The 26,094-nt window shown below is 44.7% G+C and overlaps 1 protein-coding gene across 5 annotated transcripts in view; it reads right to left on the bottom strand.

The window, feature by feature from the left end:
* Nucleotides 1-26,094, bottom strand: part of LOC126284584 (optomotor-blind protein-like) — a 449,788-nt gene that overhangs the window by 215,994 nt on the left and 207,700 nt on the right. For 4 of the 5 annotated variants that reach the window (XM_049983607.1, XM_049983608.1, XM_049983611.1 and 1 more), the window contains exon 3: nucleotides 25,805-25,967. In XM_049983607.1, the coding sequence (XP_049839564.1) occupies nucleotides 25,805-25,967 (163 nt within the window). The remainder of the gene's footprint in view (nucleotides 1-25,804; nucleotides 25,968-26,094) is intronic. The other variant, XM_049983610.1, reaches the window with a different exon arrangement.

Consider the following 26,094-nt stretch of genomic DNA (forward strand, 5'->3'; position numbering starts at 1 on the left):
TGGGATTTCGACAAGACAGAAACGCTTATCTGTGGTACATACAGTGCATTGTTGTTGATGAGGTCGTCTGTCCGAAGACTGGTTCGATATACTTCCCCACGCTACTCCATCCTGTATAAGCCTCTTCATTTCGGCACGTCTATCACATCCCTCGCCCGTCTGAACCAGCTTAACAAAATTAGTTTAAATAGGTGCTTCTGTAATAGGATCGATTAGCGAAGTGCACGTTACTTTCACCTCCATACGGTAACAAAAGATATTGCCGAGAACCAGAGAAAATTCTGGTCCTCCTTAAAATCGCTAAGCGAGTTAAGACTTCTACGCAGTCACTCGTTGATCATTCGGACGTGGCAATAGAAGACAGCAATAGGAAATCTGAAGTTTTAAATTTCGCGTTTAAAATATTACGCACGGGGTTCGAACAAACATACCGTCGTTTGAGTGTTGGACATTCTCCTGTGTGGAGGCAAATGAAATAGGAGTGCCTGCCGTAAGGAAGCAACTGAAAGAATTGAAAACACTATTGAGAAAATTTTGAGAACCGGCGTTTGAAGCTGACTGCAGAAAGATTCTACTGCCGCCAAGATAAATTTCGCATAAAGACTTCGAATACAAGTTAAAGAAATTAGGACCCGTACGGAGGCATGTACAATGATCAGCCAGAACATTATGACCACCGGCCTACTATCGCATGCTTCCCCGCGTCAATTTTTGCCATGAAGCCGACACCGTTAGCTAGCAGTCTCCAGTGGCGGATACTCAGGTGAAAATGGCTGCACGCTTGCCAGCAGAAATATTGTGGCAAGAAGTCAACATGATCCGGCTGCAATCCCGAAACCACATAGAATTTTCACACCTGTCAGCACCCACCTATTTTAGAACTGGAGTTATTACTTTGTTCCTGAAGTTTGATGATATTTCGTCTGCCCACATGTCTTGGACACAAAGTGGAATAATTTTAAGACCACTTGCTGTCCCAAGGATTTAAATAATTGGCGGATTGTCGTGTAGTCGAGCGGCCTTGTTCACTTACTTCTTCCACTGCTCTAGCAACTTCTTTTTGTAGTATCATATCTCCCTTCTCATCCTCACCTTCCTCTTCTTCTTTTTCTATAATATTGTCCAAGTTTATCGCCGTTCTATATTATTAATTGGCGTTGGCAAAATTATGGTGGACTTTACCCGATTAGCCACCGAGCTACTTATTTTTGAGATAAGGTTACATATTTCCTGAACAGAATGTCGGTACATTTACATATGAGAAGCAATGAAGGTCCGTTGGCTTCGAAATCTACACTGGTACAGCAAAAATCTATTCAGAAGACAGTAGACCGATTTTATTAACAAGCTGTTCATTTATTATACTGTTTCGATCTTCCTAAGAATAGCCACTATAGAGATCATGAAATGCGACGTACAGTTCATGGCTTTCGACACTCACCCATTAAGAAACAAGCTGAGATGGATATCTCTGTCAAAGTCCCGGAATTAAACATGGCCTGGAAATGACAGCATATTTTTAAGACAAGATAAATCTGACATAAACCCGAAGCTTGTTGGTACGTAGCCAGTTACTGGGACAACCACGGTTTCAAGTGGACTCCCAGTCATGGCGCAACTTGACATTTGTCACTCACCCTATTCCAATCATTTACCCAAATGAAAGGAACGATAAAGAAATGAATAACCATAGGACCAACAGAGGACGGATTCCCGGGCCAATGAATCATCCGCTTACCCACGGAGCCACTTGCTTTTCAGATACGATTCCGAGTAACCTCAGCAGAATATCTGAAACGTTAAAGATCAAAGTAAATGATTCACAACACATTTGCACCCAGGAGTGTCGAGAGACGTGTAATGGAACATGTCCTGAAGCAAAACTTTATGAAGACTCTAACAAACTGGAAAAGATGTATTCTAGAACCTCAAAACCAAATTAGACGATACAAGACAACAAATCCTTTGCGATGTCAGCAGTCACTGCCTGAGTATTGACTTGATAGCAATGTTTACTTCTCCTTTAACTTTAGCCAGATCGGAGTGAGTAATAAGGTGAAGAACAAAAAAGTAGCTTCGTAGCTTCATTTTCCATTTCCTTTTGTCTTCAGCATGCTAAACTGTTGGCGACAAAATTATTTCCTCTCGTCGATGACAGATAACTGTTATCAGCCAATAAAGATGTTTTAAGCAGCCATAATCTTTTTCGTAGGAGCGAGAGCGGCAAATGTTTATATAGTACTCAGGAACTATTGTGGTATTTCAAATATCGACGAAACTTAGTGACAGGAAGTTGGGTTCTGCTCCTTCGAAACTCAATGAAAGTATTAATTTATCTCTCATTGTGACCCGGTGTTTTAGCATAATTCCCGCGCACATCAGTTCTGTCGTATCTGAGAAAACTTAGACCTAAAAAAAAACGTAACTATAGGTAAAGCAAAACCGTGAGCTTAGTGTATATCCTGTCGTCTGCTACGGATCGACTGCAATAGGAAGAAATGGAAGTTTCGCGAGCTGGAAATGAAAAGAGTAGTACATCACTAGCTACGACTAGAAGTGCACTTGTTTCAGAGCGCTTTAGACAAGCATTACACCCACGGAAAGCTGCCGTTCACACCAGACGGATGCCCTTGGTTAAAGATGCGGACGCGAGAGTAAGTAACGTTTCATGTAATGATGTCAGAGACTGATGTGCGCGATTACGCGGAAACAGACTGCCAGTAAGGTGAGGCTGGCCCCACCACCAGGTATTTTATTACTTTTTATTTCTTCTTTCCGGGGAGTGACCTTACAGACAAAGCGCGCGCTCCGGCGTGAAGCTGTCCAGAGGGCGGACGCTTTCGATCCGCGGCGGGGCCTTTGAAGTGCCACCCCAATTACCGCCCACGCGTTCCCACGCAGGTAGCGCTCCCTGCAAAATAGTGCTCTGCAGGTCCGCCGATCGCTAAAAGGAAGGATAATGTTTGCAAAGAGGCCGCAACCGACGGCGGTAGACGTGCAACCTCTCAGGGCCATTCTGCCACCAACGCCTTTCTCGTCGGATAGGCTACGCCGTAGCGCTTCGAGGAGCACTTTTAAAAAGGTCTAATGCTCCTATTGGTCCCATTGTAAAGACGGACCTTGAAACATTAAAAAATAAAGAGAATGACAGCTTTTCTCACAAGTCAAGTTCAATTCGTACAAGATAGTTCTCTGACGAAGACGCTGGGTACAGGAAATTCTATTCATAATGAGAAATGCTATCGTCGTAGCACAAAAAAGATGATGATATCATGGGCAGAGTTAGCGACTTGAAAGAAGGAAACTATCTTTTCGAATTATCTGGCAGCTTCAAAGACATTTAAATCAAAATATTTCGTCACATTATCGCCCTTTTACCCACCAGTGGTAAGTTTGTGGTAAGGTCTTATGGGACCAAAATGCAGAGGTCATCGGTCACTAACCCTACGCACTACTTAATCTAACTTAAACTTACACTATTTTATGAAAAGAGTTGTGAACTTTATGGATGTGACAGCAAAGTTTTTAATAAAAAATGTGGAATTCTAAGAAAAGTATTTCAGTCGTTTCGTAGCAAGACCCGACCTCATTTCTGGAGTACCTGAATGGTTTGTAGCTGTTCTTGGAAACTGACCCCGTAACAAAATACGATGAACTGTTCTCTTTTTGTGTTCTATCACCACCACTGTTGCAGTATATATGTTACTGCAATAGCCGGCCATGGTGGCCGAGCTGTTCTAGGCGCTACAGTCTGGAACCGCACGACCACTCCGGTCGCAGGTTCGAATCCTGCCTCGGGCATGATGTGTGTGGTGTCCTTAGGTTAGTTAGGTTTAAGTAGTTCTAAGTTCTAAGGGACTGATAACCTCAGATGTTAAGTCCTATAGTGCTCAGGACCATTGTTTGTTACTGCAATAAATGTGGTGTACACATAGTTGATAATTCATCTACGCAGTTCATTATTGATAATTGCTCAACAGTAGTTCGGGGGATTAGCGTCTGAGACTGAAATATGTAATTCATAAATAACGACAGAGAGTTGTTCGAATGTAAAGCAAGTCTCGAGAACGCCAGTGATAAATTTTCAGCCAGCGAAAAAAAGGGGATTGTCACCATCTTGTGACCAGATGCAGGGTAGCTGGCGTGGGAAATTTATGTCCGGAGCGACAGCAGTAGCGGCGATGGTAAATCGGAGAGAGCGGCGGGGTCAGTTTATAGAGATGTTTGTCCTTTTGTGCGGCGCTTTGGTGGAGCGAGTTAATGGTCGGGCGACCGCAGGCAGCGGACGGCCGCCCCCGCGACGCGGAAACTGTAACCCGAGAGCGGGGGCGGAAACAAAGAGAAACAATTTGGAGGGCGATCTGGAGGCGGGCGGGGGTAGCATGCCGGGTGTGTGTGTGTGTGTGTGTGTGTGTGTGTGTGTGTGTGAGCGTGTGTGCTCGCGTCGGCGCCGGCTCGGTGTCGCCTGAAAGCCTTAAGTGGCGGATCTTTGTCAGCGCGCAGTGTCTTCCCTACCTGCGGCCGGCCGGGCCCGGCCCTCGGCTGTTTGCTCCAGTTTGGCCCGGCGCGGCTCCTCTGTTTGTCATCTTCCTCTTCTTGTGCGCCAGACACCGCTAACAGGGTGAAGACGCCGCCGCCGCTGCAGCTTGCTAATCCGCTTGGCCAAATAGCGCCGGCCGGCTCTCCGTGTCGTTCAACCGTGGTGGTGGGTCTCCGGGGTCCGGGATACAGTCGCGGCCAAAGGCATCGCACCCTGCCGAAACGCCCTCGCAATCCTTAGAATCGCCAGGACTGCCGTGCGGGCCACTGGCTTCCAGCCACCGCTCCTAATTTACACCTGGGACATGCTGCTTTTAAGTAAAGGAGAAAGGAATGCCGAAGTTTAGAAGCATCATCACAGAGGGACAGTAGTCTCAGTTGCATAGTAGCTTGTCCGAGAAGCCGAGGGCGCTAATGCACGCCAGTCTGCTGAAATGGGCTCCAATCCTGGTGCTGAAGGGAATTTTCATTACTAACAGACTCTAAGACGAAACAGGACGATGCGCCACGAAGAAATTATACGAATTGGACTGGAATCGGTAGATGTGACGTACGTGCACAGACAAACATAGATAAGATTTTGTAAGAACGAAGACAAGTAGTAGAAACCGACACCGTGTGCGGACGGGCATTATCTTGCTGAAATGTAAACGCAGAATGCCTTGAAATGAGAGCCGGCAAAATGAGGCGTAGTATATCGTCGACGTACCGGTGCGTTGTAAGGGTGCCGCGAATGTCAACCAAAGGGGTCCTGCTATGAAATAAAATGACACCCCAGACCATCACTCTTGGCTGTAAGGCCATATAGTAAGCGACAATTAAGTTGGTATCCCAATCCACTGGCGTCTGGGCTTCTCCAGACTTGTCTTTCTCGTGGAATCTTATAGAGTGGAGCAGAATTGTTTTCAGTGGTGAGACCCGCTTCGAACTGAGCTCCGGCAGTCAGGGAAGACGTGACTATAGGCGCTCCAGACAGCGGTAGTATAGCAACCTGGCTATTTCCAGAATGAGATTTTCACTCTGCAGCGGAGTGTGCGCGCTGATATGAAACTTTCTGGCAGATTAAAACTGTGTGCCGGACCGAGACTCGCACTCGGGACCTCTGCCTTTCGCAGGGAAGTGCTCTACCAACTGAGCTACCCAAGCACGACTCACGCCCCGTTCTCACAGATCTACTTCTGCCAGTATCTCGTCTCCTACCTTCCAAACTTTACAGAAGCTCTCCTGCGAAACTTGCAAAACTAGCACTCCTGAAAGAAAGGATATTGCGGAGACATGGCTTAGCCAAAGCCTGGGGGATGTGTCATGAGCATAGTATCGTGCAGTGGCCGGCGACAGCACTTGAGTACCTTTTGCATTCTGATGGTGTTTCGTTTAGGTAACAATAAGTCACACACGACAATAAGTTTTTTGTTTTGATAAGTACTTGTGCTCTTTCATCATGGCGGACGAAAGAGACGTCTTGTCTGACGTTATGGGCGACTTGGCCGATTGGGCAGAAGACATTAGATACCAAAAAAATGGAAGTGAAGCAGAATCGTAGGAAGATAGTGAAATATGTCCAAGGAGAATTCTGTGAACGCTACGTTTGCCAACGGATTCAGCTGAATCACACAAAGAAGACAGTGCACAGTGGTCAGACATTGATTTACCGAGGACCAATAACAAATTTTAAGGATCCCTGGGTCCAAATATATTTCCCAAAGAGACACAAAGCGTCGAGGATATCGTAGAATTATATATTGGAAACGGTCTAATTGAATTTATTATTAACGAAACCAACAAGTACTACACTCAAAATTGCAATAGAAGGAAACTGGATTTTAAAAAATTCCAAATTTGTCGGCGTTACGGGACCCGAACTAATAAAATGGTTTTGGCTTGCTATCCTTATGGGAATCGTAAAAAAAGCATGGATCGATGATTTTGGTCAACGAATCCGTTGAAAGACACACCGATATTTCGCAAAACGATGTCCCGCAACCGATTCAGACAAATATAGTTGAAATGGCTCTGGGCACTATGGGACTTAACTTCTGAGGTCATCAGTCCTCTAGAACTTAGAACTACTTAAATCTAACTAACCTAAGGACACCACACACATCCATGCCCGAGGCAGGATTCGAAACTGAAACCGTAGCGGTCGCGCGGTTCCAGACTTTAGCGCCTAGAACCGCTCGGCCACTCTGGCCGGCTCCTTTTGCAAAAATAGTGATGGAACTATTGATACCTTGTGATGGAAAGTGGTTTCACTTCTGCGTGGATGATTATTATAGCAGTGTAGAACTTTCAGAGAAGTTACTTGAAAAGAAAATTCGTGTTTGTGGAACGATACGGCAAAATAGAAGATTTCAGGAAAATTAAAGCGCGCAAATGGCAATGTGTTTGGAGCTTGTCATCAACGGAAAGGTGACAAGCGGCCGGCGAGAAGCCAATCCGAAGTAGCGGTGCCGGCGCTAAGCGAATAAATTTGTACGAGACGTGCGGACGGCAAAGTGTTGACAGGTCCGATGATCCCCTTGTCAGATAAATTTCTGCGGAAGCCGAGCACAGATGTATCGCGGGGGATCAGCCCGGTCCAGTGTCTCTGGCAGTGCGCGCATTGCACCCGGGGCGGTGATCCGGCCAGGTTTTTTGGAGCCAGCAGCAGCGACGGCGTCGGCAGCCGGCGGCAGGGGCTGCGTGGGGTGGCGCAGCTTCCAGCTGGCCGCTCCTGGGCCCTCAGCGCGGCACAATGGCCGTCTGATGTCTGCCGACACAGCTGCCGCCGGCAGCGGGGCGCCTCGCGCACACCCAGCCAGCGCCGGCGACAGCCACAGCAACGGAGCACGGCAAGGGTTCGGCGCCGTGCCGTGCCGCGCCCACTGCCGGCGAGTCCACGAAACACCTGTCAATACCGCCCTACTCCCAGTTGAGGCACGTCTGCTGGACAACCAGCGCCAGACTTCGACACTCTCCGGAGAGGCAACCTCTCTCATTTTCACCCTAATAACACTCCCCCCCCCCTTTCTCGCAACAGCGATGTCATAAAAAAAAAGGAGCACCAGGCTAATAGGACATATAACACGTCGATCGTCGATTTTCAGCCCTCAAGTGACGGACAACTACACTACTGCCCACTAAAATTGCTACAACACGAAGATGACGTGCTACGGACGCGAAATTTAACCGACAGGAAGAAGATGCTATGATATGCAAATGATTAGCTTTTCAGAGCATTCACAAAGGTTGGCGCCGATGGCGACACCTACAACGTGTTGACATGAGGAAAGTTTCCAACTGATTTCTCATACACAAACTACAGTTGACCGGCGCTGCCTGGTGCAAACGTCGTTGTGATGCTCGTGTAAGGAGGAGAAATGCATACCATCACATTTCCGACTTTGATAAAGGTCGGATTGTAGCCTATCGCGATTGAGGTTTATCGTATCGCGACATTGCTGCTCGCGTTGGTCCAATATGGAATCGTATCACTAGCAGTCAAGATGACAGGCATCTCATCCGCATAGCTGTAACGGATTGTGCAGCCACGTCTCGATCCATGAGTCAACAGATGGGGACGTTTGCAAGACAACAACCAACTGCACGAACAGTCCGACGACGTTTGCCGCAGCATGGACAATCAGCTCGGAGACCATCGCTGCGGTTACCCTTCACGCTGCATCACAGACAGGAGCGCCTGAGATGGTGTACTCAACGACGAAACTGGGTGCACGAATGGCAAAACGTCATTTTTTCGGAAGAATCCAGGTTCTGTTTACAGCATCATGATGGTCGCATCCGTGTTTGGCGACATCACGGTGAACGCACAAAGGAAGCGTGTATTCGTCATCGCCATACTGGCGTATCACCCGGCGTGATGGTATGGGGTGCCATTGGTAACACGTCTCGGTCGCCTCTTGTTCGCATTGACGGCACTTTGAACAGTGGACGTTACATTTCATATGTGTTACGACCCGTGGCTCTACCGTTTATTCGATCCCTGTCAAACGCTGCATTTCAGCAGGATAATGCACGACCGCATGTTGCAGGTCCTGTACGGGCCTTTCTGGATACAGAAAATGTTGGACTTCTCCCCTGGCCATCACATTCTCCAGATCTCTCACCAATTGGTCTCGGCTTGGTGGCCGAGCAACTGGCTCGTCACAATACGCCACTCACTACTCATGATGAACTGTGGTATCGTGTTGAAGATGCATGGGCAGCTGTACCTGTACACGCCATCCAAGCCCTGTTTGACTCAATGCCCAGGCGTATCATGGCCGTTATTACGGTCAGAGGTGGTTGTTATGGGTACTGTTTTCTCAGGATCTGTGGTTGTTATGGGTACTGTTTTCTCAGGATCTATGCACCCAAATTCCGTGAAAATGCAATCACATGTCAGTACTAGTATAATATATTTGTCTGATGAATACCCGTTTATCATCTGCATTTCTTCTTGGTGTAGCAATTTTAACGGCCAATAGTGTATCTAAATCATGATGGCTTGTCTCGATTTTGACCCATTCATCAATGCATCTCTAGAATCAATGTAAACGCCTTCACTGCTTGGAAATCTTGACCATTATATATGCAAGAAAAAAAAAAAGGGCGTGGCAAGTAAGAGTCTCTTTTTAAACCTTCCTAGCATTCCTGCCTCCTTCCTGATAATAAATTTTTGCAGTTTAGTTATTAGGGTATGACAGGATAGTTGTCCTGAGGAGAGCATTGACAGCAAAATCGAAAGTCTGTGAGTCCAGCTCTGGAAGTCAGTTAAGCTTTGTCGGAAGATCCGTTACTCCGCACACACATATATGTAATGAGCAATTCTGCTCGAAACGAGATAGGTGAACAGACTATAAAGCATAATGCAAAGCAAAGATACACAACAGTCAATCAAATTTTGTCTCTTGGAAATGAAAATTTATGAAGATCATTTCGACAATTAATTTATTCGAAAGTTAGAGGAAGTTTAATACGAGCAGGCGTAAAAGCTTTAGTCAACCGAAGTGGGTGATCCGAAATTATACAAACAATGCTAGTGCAATATGCAGAATTCGCGGACATTTCAAGATGAAAAAGATGAAGCAGACACAGGAATAGAATCCTATTACACAATTTCCATGTTTAAAACGGAAGGATGACAGTGTGTGTGTGTGTGTGTGTGTGTGTGTGTGTGTGTGTGTGTGTGTGTGAGAGAGAAATGAGAGAGAGAGAGAGAGAGAGAGAGAGAGAGAGAGAGAGACTGGAATTCACAATTGAGTGCCTGGCAGAAGGTTCATCGAACCACCTTCAAGCTACCGCCCCACTTCTGAAAAGAGCGCGGGAAAAACGAACACTTAAGTCTTCCGGTGTGAGTTCTGATTTCGCTCGTTGGATCATTTGCATATTTTTGCATTCGGAGCAGAAACCTGGTGATATGAAATTCGTGAAAAAATGCAGCCGCAACGAAAAACGGCTTTGTTTTAATGATTGCCACCCAAACTCATGCCCGTGACAGTCTACCCCAGAATAGCATTGCTTGATAAGCATTGTTCCTGTAGTATGCAGAAGTTGAGGTTGGTTTAATCTAAGACTTAATGAAAATAAAACATGATTTCAGCGTCGAAGACAAATGCCGCAGAGTGAGTATCTCCTTCATGATGTGTTTTTACCTTACGTAAAGTGATAGTACAAATATCACGGGGAGAACAGTCTTATAAAGGCACGAATGTGCTCTTCAACTCATTAGTACACATAGAATCTGATACTGACTAGTTGTTATCTGAATCATTTCTTCGTCGACTTGAAGCAAATAGAGCGAAGGCTTTCATTTTATTACGGAAATCGGAACTCGAAAGCCGAAAACATTGCTGAAACAACTATTTCTCACATGGATATCGAAGAATTTGTACAGCAGCACACTCAGTAAAGAATGTGACATAATCCAATCTCGGTATATATTGTAGAATCAGTGTGATGGCCAGACGAAAGAATAAGCACAAATAGCATCAACAATTACCATTTCGAAAATATATAACAATATTTGGTAGGTTTTTTTACTAATTCACGTACTAAAACATTTTTGTTTTCTGTATAAGTACATGACCATCAAAATCTTCCATGAGGTCTTATACGGAATGCCGACTAGCCGTTATCTTTTAACACTACAGAGGCGCGTATAATAAGGAAATTTCTTGCGATTAGTATGGTGTCCAGAAACAATATTTCGTGTATCCTTCGTACAGGTGACTCACGAAGCTTCTCTTTTCAAAGCAATTTAATTCTACAACTCGTGTCCCTCTTTGTTTAAAGATTCCTGAGAACTCTCATCTGTTTACGACATACAAAATCTACTGCTACATGATTACTCTGCAATGCAGAATTAAGTGCCTGGCAGAAGGTTCATCGAACCACCTTCAAGCTATTTCCCTACTGTTCCACTTTCGAACGGCGCGCGTGAAAAACGAGCATTAATCTTTCTGCGCGAACTCTGATTTCTCTTATTTTATCACGATGAGCATTTCTCCCTACATAAATAGGCACCAACAGAATATTTTCGCAATCGGAGGAAAATATTGGTGATTGAAATTTCACTAGAAGATCCTATTGCAACAAAAAATTCCTTTGCCTTAATGAGTGCCACTCCAATTCACATATCATGTCCGTGGCACACTCTCTCCAATGTCTCGATCATACAAAACAAGCTGCCCTTCTTTGAACTTTATAGATCTTGAGCTTTTTTTGCTCACAAGAAAACTACCATATTTCGAAGTACTCGGAAGGTGTGAACTCCTCCATTACGCCGTCGGGCAGTCCAATTACAGCACTCGTTATGACAACGCTCACTCCTCTGGGTTCCAATTTTTTGCTCGTTCCGACCGCAGGTGAGGGGCACACAGTCACCGAATAGTAGGCCCATCTCGTCCTGTCTGCCAGAAGGCTACAACCACAAAAAAACTGAAATTCTAAACTCTTCGGATGCGCAATCTTCCAGGTCACGCAGTGCAACATAGTAAATGAGTTCCCAACGGACCGGCACCGTACGTGTCAGTAGGCACACCTGGACGTCCTTCAGTTGAATCTAGGTTGCAATTCCACCATGCCATACATTTTGTTAAACAAATAGCCACTCGGTCTCTACGAACGTTTCTCGCCCAGGAGTAACGTAGTTGAGTTCTTGCTGTTAGTTGATGGCATGTTTGTAATGCCACATAAGAATGACAGTCATGACCTCACCTAATAACATATTGGGGCAGTCTTTGTAACTGCACTCAACTCATCAGAAAACAATAAGATAATAAGGTATTATGCGCTGATCAACCACCACCTCACGATGTCGGCCAAATTTATTCCCCTCCCCTAGCCGCTTTAGAGCAGAACCGGCATCATGGGGTAGGGTATCACTGAAATAACTGATTTAACGGCTTCAGGCCACAGAAGCGAGTCCGTATAGGTTACGTAGACTTTTTAAGATAACTAATGTCTGCTTCAGGAAGAGACATGTATGCTAATCAGATAATAGCTTGCTGACCAGGGAACAAGTGCATAGAGGTACTGCTCTCTCATCGCTGCCCACCCAGCTATTGATGGTGTCGCCATATGACTAAGTCACTGCTTGCTGCGGAAGAATTTAACTTGCCTATAAGTGACTCTAAGAATGGCCCTATTATATATAAAAAAAAGATATCTTCTCTCAAAGAAAACAAAATGCATCACCGCCTTGAGCCATTTGTGCATGATTTTGTAAAAACATTTCGTACAACTTCTTCAATGTGTATCTACTTTTGTGTGTAAAGCATGTGATGTATTTCTTTGCGGTTCGTTTTAGATTATTTTGAGAGTCAAGACACAGATGACGAAAATCGTTGACATTTGTAAATCAAGCTCTTGTAAATAAAGTTGTGGAACGTTCTCCCCTACAAAGATTGTTGAACAACTAATCGACCACAGTAAAACGTATTGTGTTTTAGTAGAGCATACAGCCTTTCATGAACAAATCACGCAGAGACCGGTTGGGGAGAAGAAAGCAAGTTTTTCCGAGCAAAGATGTTGGAGAACTGTCTCTAAACATCTAGATCTAAGGACGCTAGACCGAGTACTGACTTGCAGCAAGCAGCCCTGGCACTAAGCGCTGTCAACCTATCATAAGGCTATGGGTTTCAGGAGGTGTCCATGTATTTCTTTCTCCGTTTTGCTTTGTGTGCCCTTTCTGCCTGTCAAAGAAGTCGGTGCCACTACTCGGGTCTGTTCCAGTCGTCATGCAAATTTAGGGGCTCTTCTCTGTTGCATTAAACCGCATTTAGAATCTTTCTTGTTGTACTGATACAGAGTCACTTTAAGAATAGGAAGGAGAATTATTGCTTACTGTCCCGTCGACGACAGAACACAAACTCGGGTTGAGAAAGAACATGAGCCATGTCTTTTTTTCAAGGACACATCTCAGCATTCTCTTTTTAGTGGTTCAGGTAAATTTGTAGTAAGTTTGTATGAAACCAACCTGCAGAGGTCATCGGCCCCTAGGGTTACACACTGCTTCATCTAAGTTAAACTAACTCACGCTAAGGACAAGACACACACACATGCGCGAGGGAGGACTAGAAACCTCCGACGGGGGAAACCTTGCGAACCGTGCCAAGGTGCCTGAGACCCGGCGGCTAACGCCGCGTTGCAAGCGGTTCGGGAAAATTGCGGAAAACCTACATAGATGGTCACACTGGAATTTGAACCAACGTCCACCCAAATGTTAGACCGCTGCGTCTTAGTGTTTGGTAGTACTGTTCAAAATGTCGTCCTAGTTTCTCCATCTGCATACGCTACAACGAGGTCATTGAACCAGATGCGTTCGGGAAGGCAACTGCCAAAGCGAACTGGAAAAACACGGGGAAGACACAACCCAAAAATGGGATTTGAACCGGCGTCCTTCCTAAATTGTAGATCACTACGCCTTATTGGTTGGAAGCATTACTAAAGATACCTTTTCAGTTTATGAATCTGCAGACGCTAAATAACGAGGTGATTGAACTGGATGCAATACGAATGGCAAAAGCGGAAGCGACCTGGGAAAACACGGGGAGGACACCACCTAAAAATTGGATTTGAACTGGCATCCTTTCTAAATGGCGGACCACTGCGCCTGCTTGCTTGGCACTATCTCTAGAGAGATCTTCGCAGGTTCTGCATTAAAGACGTTAGACAATGAGGTCATTGAACTGGATGCGATCGGACAGACAACGGCGAAAGCGACCCGGAAAAACACGGGGAGGGCGCGTCCCAAAAAGGGGAGGAGAAAAAAAAGGGAGAGTAGAAGGTTCAGCAGGACGGCGTGTCCGAGGTTGGGCGCTGGCGCCGGCCCCAGTGGTTTCAGGTTGTGGGGTCCGGAGGCGCTGCATCCCTGACAGCGAAACTCAATTAGGCGCCGGGGAGCGGTGTCCACCTCGTCAAACGCGCGCCGCCGCCGCCAAGGACAACAGCAACTCGAGAGCGCTACTTAGGCCGAGCGCGCCGCCTGCGCAAATATCGCCGCGGCAGGATGCACCCCCCCCCCCCCCCCCCCCCCGACCTCCTGAACCCCTCTCACTCCAGCGGCGGCGAGCGGAGGGCAAGGGAGGGGGTGGGGGTCGCGGTATGCGTCCAGCCGCGCCGTGTTTGAGTTTTTCAACCACTCTGGCCGCCGCCGACACAACCATCGTCGCGGGGTCACTGTGTACGTAGGTACCCCAGAAAGACCGGCGGAACCAGAAACAGAGGATCGAGCGGAGGGGGGCACTGGATGAGAGAAAGGAGGAGGACGTATTGGCCCAGGGGCCGGGTGGAGGGGGTAGAATAACACGGGCGCTCGCTTTTCCCAGCATCTAAGATTACACCTTGAAAGGGGCCGAGCGCCTCTTTGCTCAGATAGGCAGGGCCCGGCCCGCTCTAAAATAAAGGCCCGCGCGCTCTTTGGCGCGCCGCGGCGGTCCGGCAGGTAAGCGCGCAGGAAGCCGCGCTGGCGGCGCGTGGGCCACTGCGAGGGAGCCGGCGTGAAGGGTTCAGCGGGCCGTCGACGGCTGGATCGTCAGGGGCGGAGACCTAGATCGGGGCGGCCAGTGGCTCTGACTTTACTGAACGATTCGGTCCAGTGTTGCGCCTGATACAGAAAGTGAGACTTGCGACAATTCAAGATACGTTAATGGCACTTGTTGACCTAGAAATTGGAAATTTTTGGTAAGGTTCAATGCGAACAAACTGCTGGGGGTCCCTAGGCTTACTAATTAAACTAACTTACGCTAAGGACAACACAAACACCGCGCCCGAGGGAGGAGTCGGGCCACCCTCGAAGGAGGGGGAGCCGGGGCGGGGGTGGGGGGGGGGGGGGGGGGGATGGCCTAGAAAAAGCAATCGACAATGTAAGATGTTCGAAATTCTCAGGAAAATAGCTTTACGTTGTAGGGAATGACGAGTGATATATGGTCATCATCATCATCATCTGCATTACTGTCTGCAACGATTATGCTCATTGGCCTATTTCCCGTCAGAATTGTTCACGCGTACGTTAGAGGATGTCTAACGTTTCTTTTTCCTACTGGGTTACATAGTGTTGCAGCTTTAATTGTTCTGTTATTAGATGTACGTTAGATCGCAGTCCAGCCTGTGTTTTTTATTTACAGTTGTAATGAACTCTTTATTTAGTCTCTTGTCTGATATCGATGTTTCTTTTAAGGCCGTACAATGAATATCTCTCACTACTACGGGGGACGGGGGATTTCCCCTCTGATGACTGACTCATTTCGTCATTACTGATCAGCTGCTAGGATTCGACATTCGCAAACACGCAGCAGCAAAGGCAAGGCTATTACTATGTAAAGTTTAATTAACCATCATTGTCTTCGTTATACTTCATGTACGTTGCATGGACTCGCAGAAACGTCTGAATCTGGCCAATTTTTGGTCTACGTCATCTGCCTTGTTCAGTTATTTGTCTACTCTGATTTAAAAGTTTCCTTGTATTCCACCTATTATAGCTTGATCATAGGCAAATAGCCGAAATAGCAGAGCCATGTAATTTAAATTATCACTTCGTAAAGTGCCATTATGAATGAAAACGTTAATACGATCATTGTGAAGGATGAGGCACACTGGACAACCTTCTCTAATTTCTTGACTATCGCCAGATTCTGTTCCATTCCCTACCATACGAATCCTTATTTTATTATTTCTGTGGAACGACTGAATTCCGTAATCAGATTTGCTGGAACTTCCATACATTATATAAAAGAATTTTTTTTTAAATCCCTGTGCCAATTACTTGAGCCAGTAGTCAAAACTGAGATGAAAGAAATGAAATAATTTGAATTTCAAGTCCTTTCGATATCGTGAATTTTAAAGACGGAATCTAGCTTATCTGGGCTCTGCTGACTCAGGCAATCGTCTGAGATCTTTTTGAAACAATAACACTAACATAGTTCAGGAGAACCTGTATCTCGATGCGCGGAGTACAGTTTGAAACGTTCTCGACCCATAAATGAATCCGGTGTCTTAAACACTACGTCGCAAGTAACAAAAGAAAGAATCATCACCATTACAGCTATGCTGAAAAACTCAAGAAACAAAACTTTTGGAGTGCGAACAAACCGCCAGATTTCTGTGGCCAGCGAGACTGTATAAGACGATTCGTCGACAGTGAATTAATTGGAGACGTAAAAGTAGTTCATTTGGAGGAGAACGAAGAATGAAATCTTTCAAATGACGATTAATAGCGACTCCTCGCTGTATATAATGCTAACAGCATGTGCTTATACAATACATACTCCTCATTGAAAATACATACTAATAACCGCTTTAGATGTAAGAAAAACTAGGATCCACATTCTCCAGTCCAAAAATAAGGCGTTAAAAACGTTTAAAAATTAACCTGAGATTTTTTGTTGCTACTATGCAACAGATTACACATTTCAGGTAAAGACCATTTTTTCAGTGTCGCTGAGATTGGTACTAAAGACGCTTCCGTTTGGCGAATAAATACTCGCGTTCGTTTTTAAGCACCATGAAACTAAACTAAACTCCACCCAAACAGGCGATGAAGGCACAAGTTACCGACCGGCCGCCGAGTCATTTTCAGCCTACAGGCGTCACTGGATGCGGATATGGAGGAGCATGACGCCAGCATACCGCTCCCCCGCCGTATGTCAGTTTACGCTACCGCGGCCGCTACTTCTCAATCAAGTAGCTCCTCAGTGTGCCTCACAAGGGCTGAGTGCTCCCCGCTTGCCAACAGCGCTCGGCATACTGGATGGACTTCGGTGAACTCATGTTGCCACTGCGGTAAGGCCATTTTAAGCACCATACCGGATCTGAATTAATCTGAATTCTTTTGTTTCAACATAGTTATCATCAACACACATACTTTCTCAATTGATATTTTTTGAGAAGCTTATTACAGTCAAGAGACTGACTTTCCCTCAGCAGCATTGCACCAGCAAGAGCAGTGACGTATAGTCCCTGGGTTATGGTCAGAAATATATTCTTGCTTTTACAGTATCACTAAGCTCGATAGCTTGACGGTAACAACCATTCCCATAAATTCCAGCTGTAGGGTATCCAATTTATATCCATGTTGAGAGACCGCTAACCATAAAATCGTTAAAAAAAAACCAAAAAAACGCAACGGTTCAAAGTCATTCAGCTCTGGCATACTTAGAAGTTGGAACGAGTGTTTACTCACCAAACAACAACGCTTTGACAAACGCGTAATTCTAGTCCCGGCAACTACATCTCTGATACGTAAAAAGGATCTCCTAACATACACACAGAAGTAACCCAACATGATTTACTAGGAAGGTTGCCCCTCGTAGCGCCTGTTACGTGATTTTTGCCCGCAGGTGGCGGAAAGTGTTTGAGCGATAGCACGGACGCGGCGCTGCGGCACGAAAGCGCGCGTGAAATATTCAGCTGGCTCAGGCGGGACACACGCACGGCGTCGCCGATAACCATATCGACTGGCCCTCCCGCGGCGCTAAATAATTGGTCGCCCGCGCATCGGTCTCTACTGTGCGCCCGCTGCTTCCTCCGAGCCCGTAACTCAGTGTGGCTGATAACACGGCCGACGGTATCTGCCGTTTTCTTACTCTTTCTCTCGCTCAAAGTGCACGTTTCCTACGTTGCGAAACCATTACTGCTAAATAGACATTCAACCCACGTTTATAAGAAAATCTGTCTGGAATATCATCGTCAACGTAGAAACAGTCAAAGCTCAAAAATCACATTAACACTCTGAAGGTGATGATGCAGAGCTGTTCGTATCCTTGATTAAATACAACCCGCCATGAACGTTAGATGGTCAAGCACCTTGAAGGTTATAAATGTTTCGATGGCAAAAGAATAAGGAATAAGACCAAAACGTAATCATCAGGTACTCCGATAGTCATTCATTGAGACCAACTTATGATCGCATGTCGGTTGACCACAAAATTATGAGCACTTCATTTTCAGTTAGATATGCAACGAGGCAGTCCCATCATGAAGACTATATCCCAAAAATATTTCATTATAATTTTTACGTTTTCTAATAGTTCTTGTCTTGAGACAATTATTCGGATTTCGGACAATACCATCAACAACAAAATATTCGTAATATTTCCATAAAGTGAGGTTCAACAGCCGTAAAGTGCTTTTTAACCATCAGCTGTTTATTTGTCCCATTAGTCATCTACGGTTTTGGTTATTAAACGTCACCCAGGATGTAGGGTTCAACAGATTAGTTAACAGCATCCCATATTCCTTTGAAGCTGAACAGTATCGAATTTATCCAGTGAAATTGTACATACACCTGACATCATTTGTCTTAGAATTAGCAATGGTTCGTTGTGTTTTTCCTGTGTTGTTTGTCTATTTGACATGAGATATGACTGTCAGCATTCTAAGACAAATTATGTCAGGTGTTTGTACAATTTCACTGGATAAATTCGATACTGTTCGTTTCCAAAAGAATATGGGATGCTTTTAACTAATCTGTTACACACTACATCCTCGATGATGGTTAATAATCAAAACCGTAGATGACTATTGGGACAAAAAAAACAGCTGATGGTTTAAATGAATTTAATGAAAAATATTCATCTAGTATTTATGTTTAATCAACTGCACTGAGAATGATATTGAATGCTAATTTGCAAAAACAGAAAAAATTGTTCTCTGTTGATAATAAGACACCAAAACACAAAATCAATTCCGTCAAAAAATATGTAGGCACCAGATAGCAATAGTTCCACCATACGCCAAATGGAGGAGATAATCCATAAATTTCCTGTTGCTTAATTCAGCGCTAATTTAAGATGAATTAAGTGGCAACGATGTATCACAAATATTTTCTGTGTAGCAAACCTGCTAAAACATGTATAAATATCAAAATAACAGAGGAAGCTCACTGAACAGCTTTAAATTTGCTAGGTTTGTTAAAAACGTTCCAGTAAAAACCTTTGCATTTCAAAAAATAACACCTTTTAGAGTGTATTCTTGGCATCACATACCTAAATTCCATGAATTTCGACTGTGCATTTATTACTTTTATGATAGTGTTGCTGGGTAAATTCAAAGACGAAAGAAATTGCACAGAAAGACAGGATGTTAATTATTTGATTTTCTAATATGTATAGAAATTGACAAATTTGTTAGATATGTTTCTCTAAAAATATATGTAACGCGTTACTGAATGACCTACGATTAGGCTTTTCAAGGATGTGGCAGCGTGGGGCAGCAAACTCATGCTCGAATTTAACATTAGAAATTTTCTTTTGTGGACTCAGTTTTTAAGCACTGAAAGTGAACTACGATATAAGCAAGCAGCAAGTGCAGATTGCTTAACAGAGCATTGTCCGATAAGATTCTTGCCGCTGCACGGTTCACGGAAGAACTTGAACGTGCTATTACACATTTGTGTTGTTTTCTTGTGAGTCGTCATGTGGGGGGAGTAAAAGAAATCCCTTATCAACACGGTCGAAGTACTCAGAATTGTCAAAATTAATTTGGGAAGTAAATAATCAGTTGCTACACTGCGATATTCCAACCGCTGTTGCTTTTCCGAATTGGCTGACACACTACTCCTCATGTCGCTCTTTTTTTTCTTTTTCTTTCTTTCTTTTTTTTTTTTAGGAAAAGGAAGTCCTATGCTGAATTACGTGTGAAAGGAACTGTGGCAGTTTTGTTTCTAAAATATGGACTCACAACGTTAGATTTTTCTACGGTTACAAGAATTTTGCCGGCTAAAGTGACAGTTACGAGTATTCCGATTTTGGATATTAACCTAGGACTTAATCTACTACGTTCATTGAACGTTGTGATAGGCTACGGGAGAGAGTAGCAGTCTCTTTTCTCCTTTCATTCAAAATCCCTTCCCGTCAGGCTAGCTTACCAATTTCCGTGTTTTTAAAATTCGAGCGTGAATATCAAGTATGCACCGGCACCAAGAGGCAAACATTTTTCAGTGCAGTCAAAGGGCGAACAGAGAAGCAAGAAAGAGTTCATAGCTTAATGAAATAACGCTCATCCAGCCGTGTGTCATTACCGTCACGCCTTTTTTCGGTACAGTCTCGAAAATTTCTTGGTCTGCTATGGGGAAGGTATTGAGAAAGCTGCTTGTTTTGGAGTACCTACCTAAATCCACCTAGCACATAGGGCACTGTTTGCCGGAAGCGAATGAAAAGACGACGACTTGCAGTTCAGCGTCCCGTCGACATCGAGGTCATTAGGGACGGAGCTGTTCAAGGAGCTTCCTCGGCGGCATGCAGCAACATGCGGCGCGGCTGCGGTGGGCCACCTCTGACTCAGCTCGGGGACGAACTTCCGCCATTGTGGCGGCGGTGGCAGCAGCAGCAGCACCAGGAAAGAAGACATCAGCCAAGTCAGCAATCAGCCCGTTCCCGCCCCGCGTCCCGCGCCGCCCCGCCGGGGATATCGATTCCCGGCGCACGCGCCCTCAGGAGCCTCGCCAAGCAGACCCACACGTCCCGAATCCCAGGCGGCGGGGGAAATAGCTTTACTCCGTTCCGCTCCCCGGGCCCCGGCGCATTTTGCGGCGCGCTGGGCTCGCATCGGGTCCCTAGCCGCCACGCGATGCTCCTCGCACTCAGCCGTGCTCGATATAAGGCGCAAGCCCCTCTGTTACGCCGTCGCTATTCCCCCGGAGAGAATGCAAACGTCAGTCTAATACACTGCCTGAAGGGCGCGACCTCATCCGTATCTTCCGTTAACTCCCCACAGTCTACGCACATTTTCCGCCAAATTAGTACAGCATTAAATTATTTCTATTTTTTGTTCTCGGCGCTAGTACTAATTTCTCACGTACCTACAGGCAGTTTATGTTGTGCGAATTCATATGCAACATTCCTAAACTGCTTCTCCAGAACACTCCATTTGACCGCCAGCCGTAGCTCTCAACCAAAGAGAGTAACAACTCTGAAAATTTGAAAAGCACTCAAAGACAAAAAGAGGCACCTCGAAGGAATTATGTGAATAGGGCGGAAATCCGTAAGAGTGACGTACTTGCACAGACAAACAGATGATTGCTAAGAAACTTCCTGGCAGATTAAAACTGTGTGCCGGACCGAGACTCGAACTCGGGACCTTTGCCTTTCGCGGGCAAGTGCTCTTGCTCGCGAAAGGCAAAGATCCCGAGTTCGAGTCTCGGTCTGGCACACAGTTTTAATCTGCCAGGAAGTTTCATATCAGCGCACACTCCACTGCAGAGTGAAAATCTCATTCTAGATTATTGCTACTCAGAAAGATTGCACGGTTTATTCAAGAGAAAGAGCGTCACATATTGAGAAACTCAATAACACGTTGGCCCTTACGCAAGCAGTTATTCGGCTTGACACTGACAGAATTGTTGGGTGTTCTTCTGAGGGTTGTCGTGCCAAATTATATCCAATTGGGGTGTTACATCGTCAAAATCTCGAGCTGGTTGGAGGGCATTGCTCCAAACGCTCCAAACGATCTCCATTGGCGTACGTTCTGACGGCCCTGCTGGCCGGTATACCACCTCTGTCCACGGCGTACTTTACTTCTATCTTTTAATTATTCTAGGCGCAGGTCTTCACCAATTAGCAGGGCAGTAATTCAAAAATCCAAAAATGCACGCTTATCCCAAGAGTCTTTGCACACTCTTCAGAGGGAAATCTTTGTATATGTGTTTCATGTCAAGCCTTAATATGAATCCTGCCAATTTCGATTCGTCTACTAACCGTCCTGGGTGAAATTTTCGTAGAGTCGACTACCCGTATTCTACTCTTTTCTTATCCGCTATATTCCACAAATGTCTCGCACACCTCAGGCAGTGCGTAGCTTTCTCGTCCTCCACTCTTGTAGCTTCTATCAACATAACTGAGGAATGTCTGTCGCCCAGAACGTCAAAAAATATGCCAAAGTAATATTAAGGCACTTGTACGTCAACTACTGCACTGCTGGTAGATTCCACCGACGAAAATTAATTTTTACTGAACTACTATCCGTTCTATAAATTCAAAAGCCTTTTCCTCCTGCAAAATAAAGTTTCTTTACGTTCCGTACAAGACCTCACATTTCTATTAAAGGCATCTTCAATGGATGTTTTCTCGAATAATTCTGTTTTTTCTTTGAGTCCCGTACCTATAGACCAGAAACTGATCACGCCATAATTTTTATATGAATAAAAGTATCATATGTACAAACTAAGCAGTACAATTCAAGAAATAAATCGACTGATCATGATTACTGCATAAGACGAAACGAGTCTGCAACATATAATTGAGCACAAGAAAGGCTTTTGAACTTATAAAACGAATAGTTGTGTACTTGCTGCGGAAAATGCTGACATCAACGAATTTGGATTATTATCGTTCGATGTTACATTCCGCAATTCTGAGCTTTTAAATACAGAAATACAGACGTTCGACATGACTGTGGAACAACAGCGAGAATACTTCACATTTTAATGAAAAGCATCTCAAAACGCGTATTTATTTTTTAATTAAAGATAACGTGAGGAACCGGTGCACGCATCCGCCGTGTGTAATTGCTCATCTTGTGTGACAAGTGTTAGTCGATACCGCACAGTTGAAGTGTAACACGAAATTTTCAGGAATAACACGTTTTACTATTAGGCCGAAGAAAGCAGCCCTTAAAATGTATTTTGGGAAGTTGCAAGGTAGCGCACACTTTTTGTTGTTGCTGTAGAAAGTAATAGAAATTTGTGTAGGTTTATAGTTCTTCGTACTAGGTGAAAGGTGTCTCGAATGTCACACAGAAAGTCCTAGGGCGAAACGATGGTTAGGTCCCGAACTTATGACAACGAGTTGAATGAACTCTGTATCAATATTTCACCTAGGTTCCAGTCGTTTGTTCAAGCTCCCCTGCTTTCTCCAGTGCATTAAATTCTGCTAAATAGTGGACCTCAGAACTCTCTTCAGGTTTAATGTATGCAAAACACCCCCTCACGTGTTATCCCGTCCACTAGCGAATTTTCTTCCCACGAATATCGAAGACGCTTCGGTAGCCTGCTTTGATGTGCCCACAGGCCGGACTCCGGCTGGGCGCGAGTCATCGACGCGCGACCCCTGCAAGACACAATTTGTCTACGGGCCCCCTCGGAGCACAATGGCCGACCCGCTCCATTGTTCGCCAAGACGGGGAGGCGCTCCCCCGTGGTGGAGCGTAGTGCCATCTTCGCCGACACACACCCTCCGCGCAGCAATTACATTTAATCTGTCCTGCGCTACCTCAGGCCGCCCCACTGCCGCCCACTATATAGAGAAATTCTGTCTTCAAGTGAGGCCTTTCTCTCCGTTTACAGGACATTGCTATGATATCAAATTACGTGTTTCGAATTTAAACTAAAATACGTAAAGGTTAAGTTGCACCTGCGTCTACAGTCCACAAAACAAAGTACAATGTTGGCGGAGGTTTACTTTTTGCATACCACTGTCACTACCCCCTTTCGTCTTCCAGTCGCGAATGGTTCGCAGTAAGAAAGATTGCTCGTAAGCGTCCGTGCGAACTCGAATCTTCATAATTTTATGCTCATGGCCTTTTTTTGGGAGATATAAGTAGGAAGAAGGAATATACTAGTGGACTCTTCAAGGAATTTACGCTCTTGGAATTCGAGCAGTAAATCACAACGCGGTGCAGAACGCGTCTCTCTGCCACTGGAGCTGGCCGAACATATCCACGACCCTTCCGCGCTTACTAAACATGCAACGAAATGGGCCGCTGTTCGTTGGACATTTTGCGTTTACCCTATTCACTGATGTGGAGCCCACGCTGATGAAAAATAATCAAGCATTGATTCAACGTCGTTTTTGTAAATGGATGGACTACCCATCCAGAGGAGTTTTCCAGTGAATCCCAACTTGGCATCTGCTTAACCGGATATTAATTTCATGTGGTGGTTCCAATTTAAACCAATCTGCACGCATACTCCTAGAAATTTTACAGATGTGATTGCTTGCAGTGATTATTTTACAGTCGTATAATTGGACAGCAATGGATCTTTCTGCCTATTTGTGCACAACACGTTAAGGGTCTGCTGCCAATCCCTGCACCGAGCGTCAATACTCCGCAGGTCCTATTGCACTTTGCTACATTTTTCTAGCGGGTTGGGACTTCTCTGTATACAGCAGCATAATCCGCGTAAAATCGAACGGAACTTTCGACATTATCCACAATGCTGTTAGTATATATTGTGAAAAGTAATTGCCCTATCACACTCTCTGGGGGCACAACCAAAGTTCCTTTTACATCTGAAGACTTCTCTCCGTTGAGAATGACATTCTTTGTTCTGTTTGAAAGAAATTCTTGGGTCCAGTCACACAGTTGGTCTGATATTCCATATGCTTCTTCCTTAGTATTTAGTTTCTGTTAATTCAATTGTGCTCTCCCCTTAAAAAACAAAATAAATAATATGACTGGTAGCAGTAAGAAACAAACGTTCAAGGCAGTCACGGTATCTATACTTGAGTCACTACGGTGACAGTCAATTGTGACGGTAGTCAGGATTAGCGGTTTTGGTGTTCCGATGTTCGAAGCACTACAACGAAACAGTTATAGGACTCAAACGGTAAATGAGCCTATAGAATGTTTGAATGTAGGTGTTTACCGAAATACTGGTGCACTTACGTGTACGAAGTTATTGCCATACATCCTTTGTCAATAAATTAGGCAATATCATTTTAAAATAATTTATGTGAAATGCACCTGATTACCAAGTGCGTTAGGATCACATACTCCTCGTACTATGCACAGGTTTGTAGGCAACTGAATTTCAGTGTACTGCTCCCAGTGCTAGTAATTCGAAAGTCTAGAGCACTCAAAATGAATAAAATCACACTCAAATAAGGTTCTTCGAACGATCCAATAACTCTACAACGAATTTAGAACTATATTTTGGACTTTAAATATTAAGAGCTGTCGTTCTTCCTCAGGCATGCTGAGTGTTAAAAACCAGCTTCTGAGGTGATTACATCAACTATGGTAGGTACACAGCTAAAACGTTAATAGTTGGCAACACTGAACAGAACAACTAGGTTTTAAAAATCCTGCAGTGAGCAATCTGCTAAAACTGCGTAGGAAGTAATTTCATCAAGACTATTCACTATATTTCTGAAACACACAATGTGTGTTTAGTGGTTGTCACACGCTGGCTAATAGTAAAACTTCTGTAGTACAGAGCCCTCATAACTTTCTATGGACGTTGTGTTTACCAGCTTTTCCAACCTAACGTGGGCAAGTAGCAACCAGAGCTGCGGTAAATGGGCTATATCTTCCAGGAACGCTTTAAAAATCTATAGTTATTTTAAGTACAGAACTATTTTTGCGCCACCACTCTTCTGATTAGTATACTATTCAGCCTGATGATGTTGCTATCTAATAGGACGTAGTCGTCTATAACATTTCAAACGAAAACAAACTGTTGCAGTTAAACAACAGTTTATGAATTATACACGTAACTGAATATACGATTGTACGATATAAAAAGTCCCAATTCCTGAATGCTGCTTTTGCTGCTCAATATCACATTAGAGTAAAGTAGAAACTTAGAGCGAGACTTGGTGTACAGTATTTCGTTTTTCTGTTTCATAATATTATTTACTATAAAATATATCTCCAATACTTTCAGGTTATTGTCCTCAATTATGTGGCTGTCAAGCACGTCTAAAACTTTCAAACAGCTCTCTTGTTGTTCAGTATTCGTCAGAGGTGACCCACAACACTTGCGCTTCAAACATGCAAACTACAAACTACGACATCTAGTGAAGGAAAAGAGAAAAAGAGAATAATAATGTGGTGGATACGAACGTACAGTACTTACAAAGCCGTGCTTGTCGGAAATGTTGTTGGTCAGCTTCAGCTTATGGAAGGAAACGACTTTTTGCATCCACTGTTCGCCCGTGGATGGGCTATCCGGGTGGATGTACATGCGCTTAGGCATTTCAGGGTCAGCCTTTCCGGCGACCATCCACCGGCTGGGAACAGCAGACACAGACAGCACTCATCACATACTGCATTAGCAACATACACTAAATTTACAAAATATGGCGCGCTCCGACGGAGAGCAGAGGAAATGTCAAAGTACTTTTACATTATTCTTGA

This window comes from Schistocerca gregaria, chromosome 8 (genome assembly GCF_023897955.1).
Source record: "Schistocerca gregaria isolate iqSchGreg1 chromosome 8, iqSchGreg1.2, whole genome shotgun sequence".
In the NCBI taxonomy this organism is placed as follows: domain Eukaryota; kingdom Metazoa; phylum Arthropoda; class Insecta; order Orthoptera; family Acrididae; genus Schistocerca; species Schistocerca gregaria.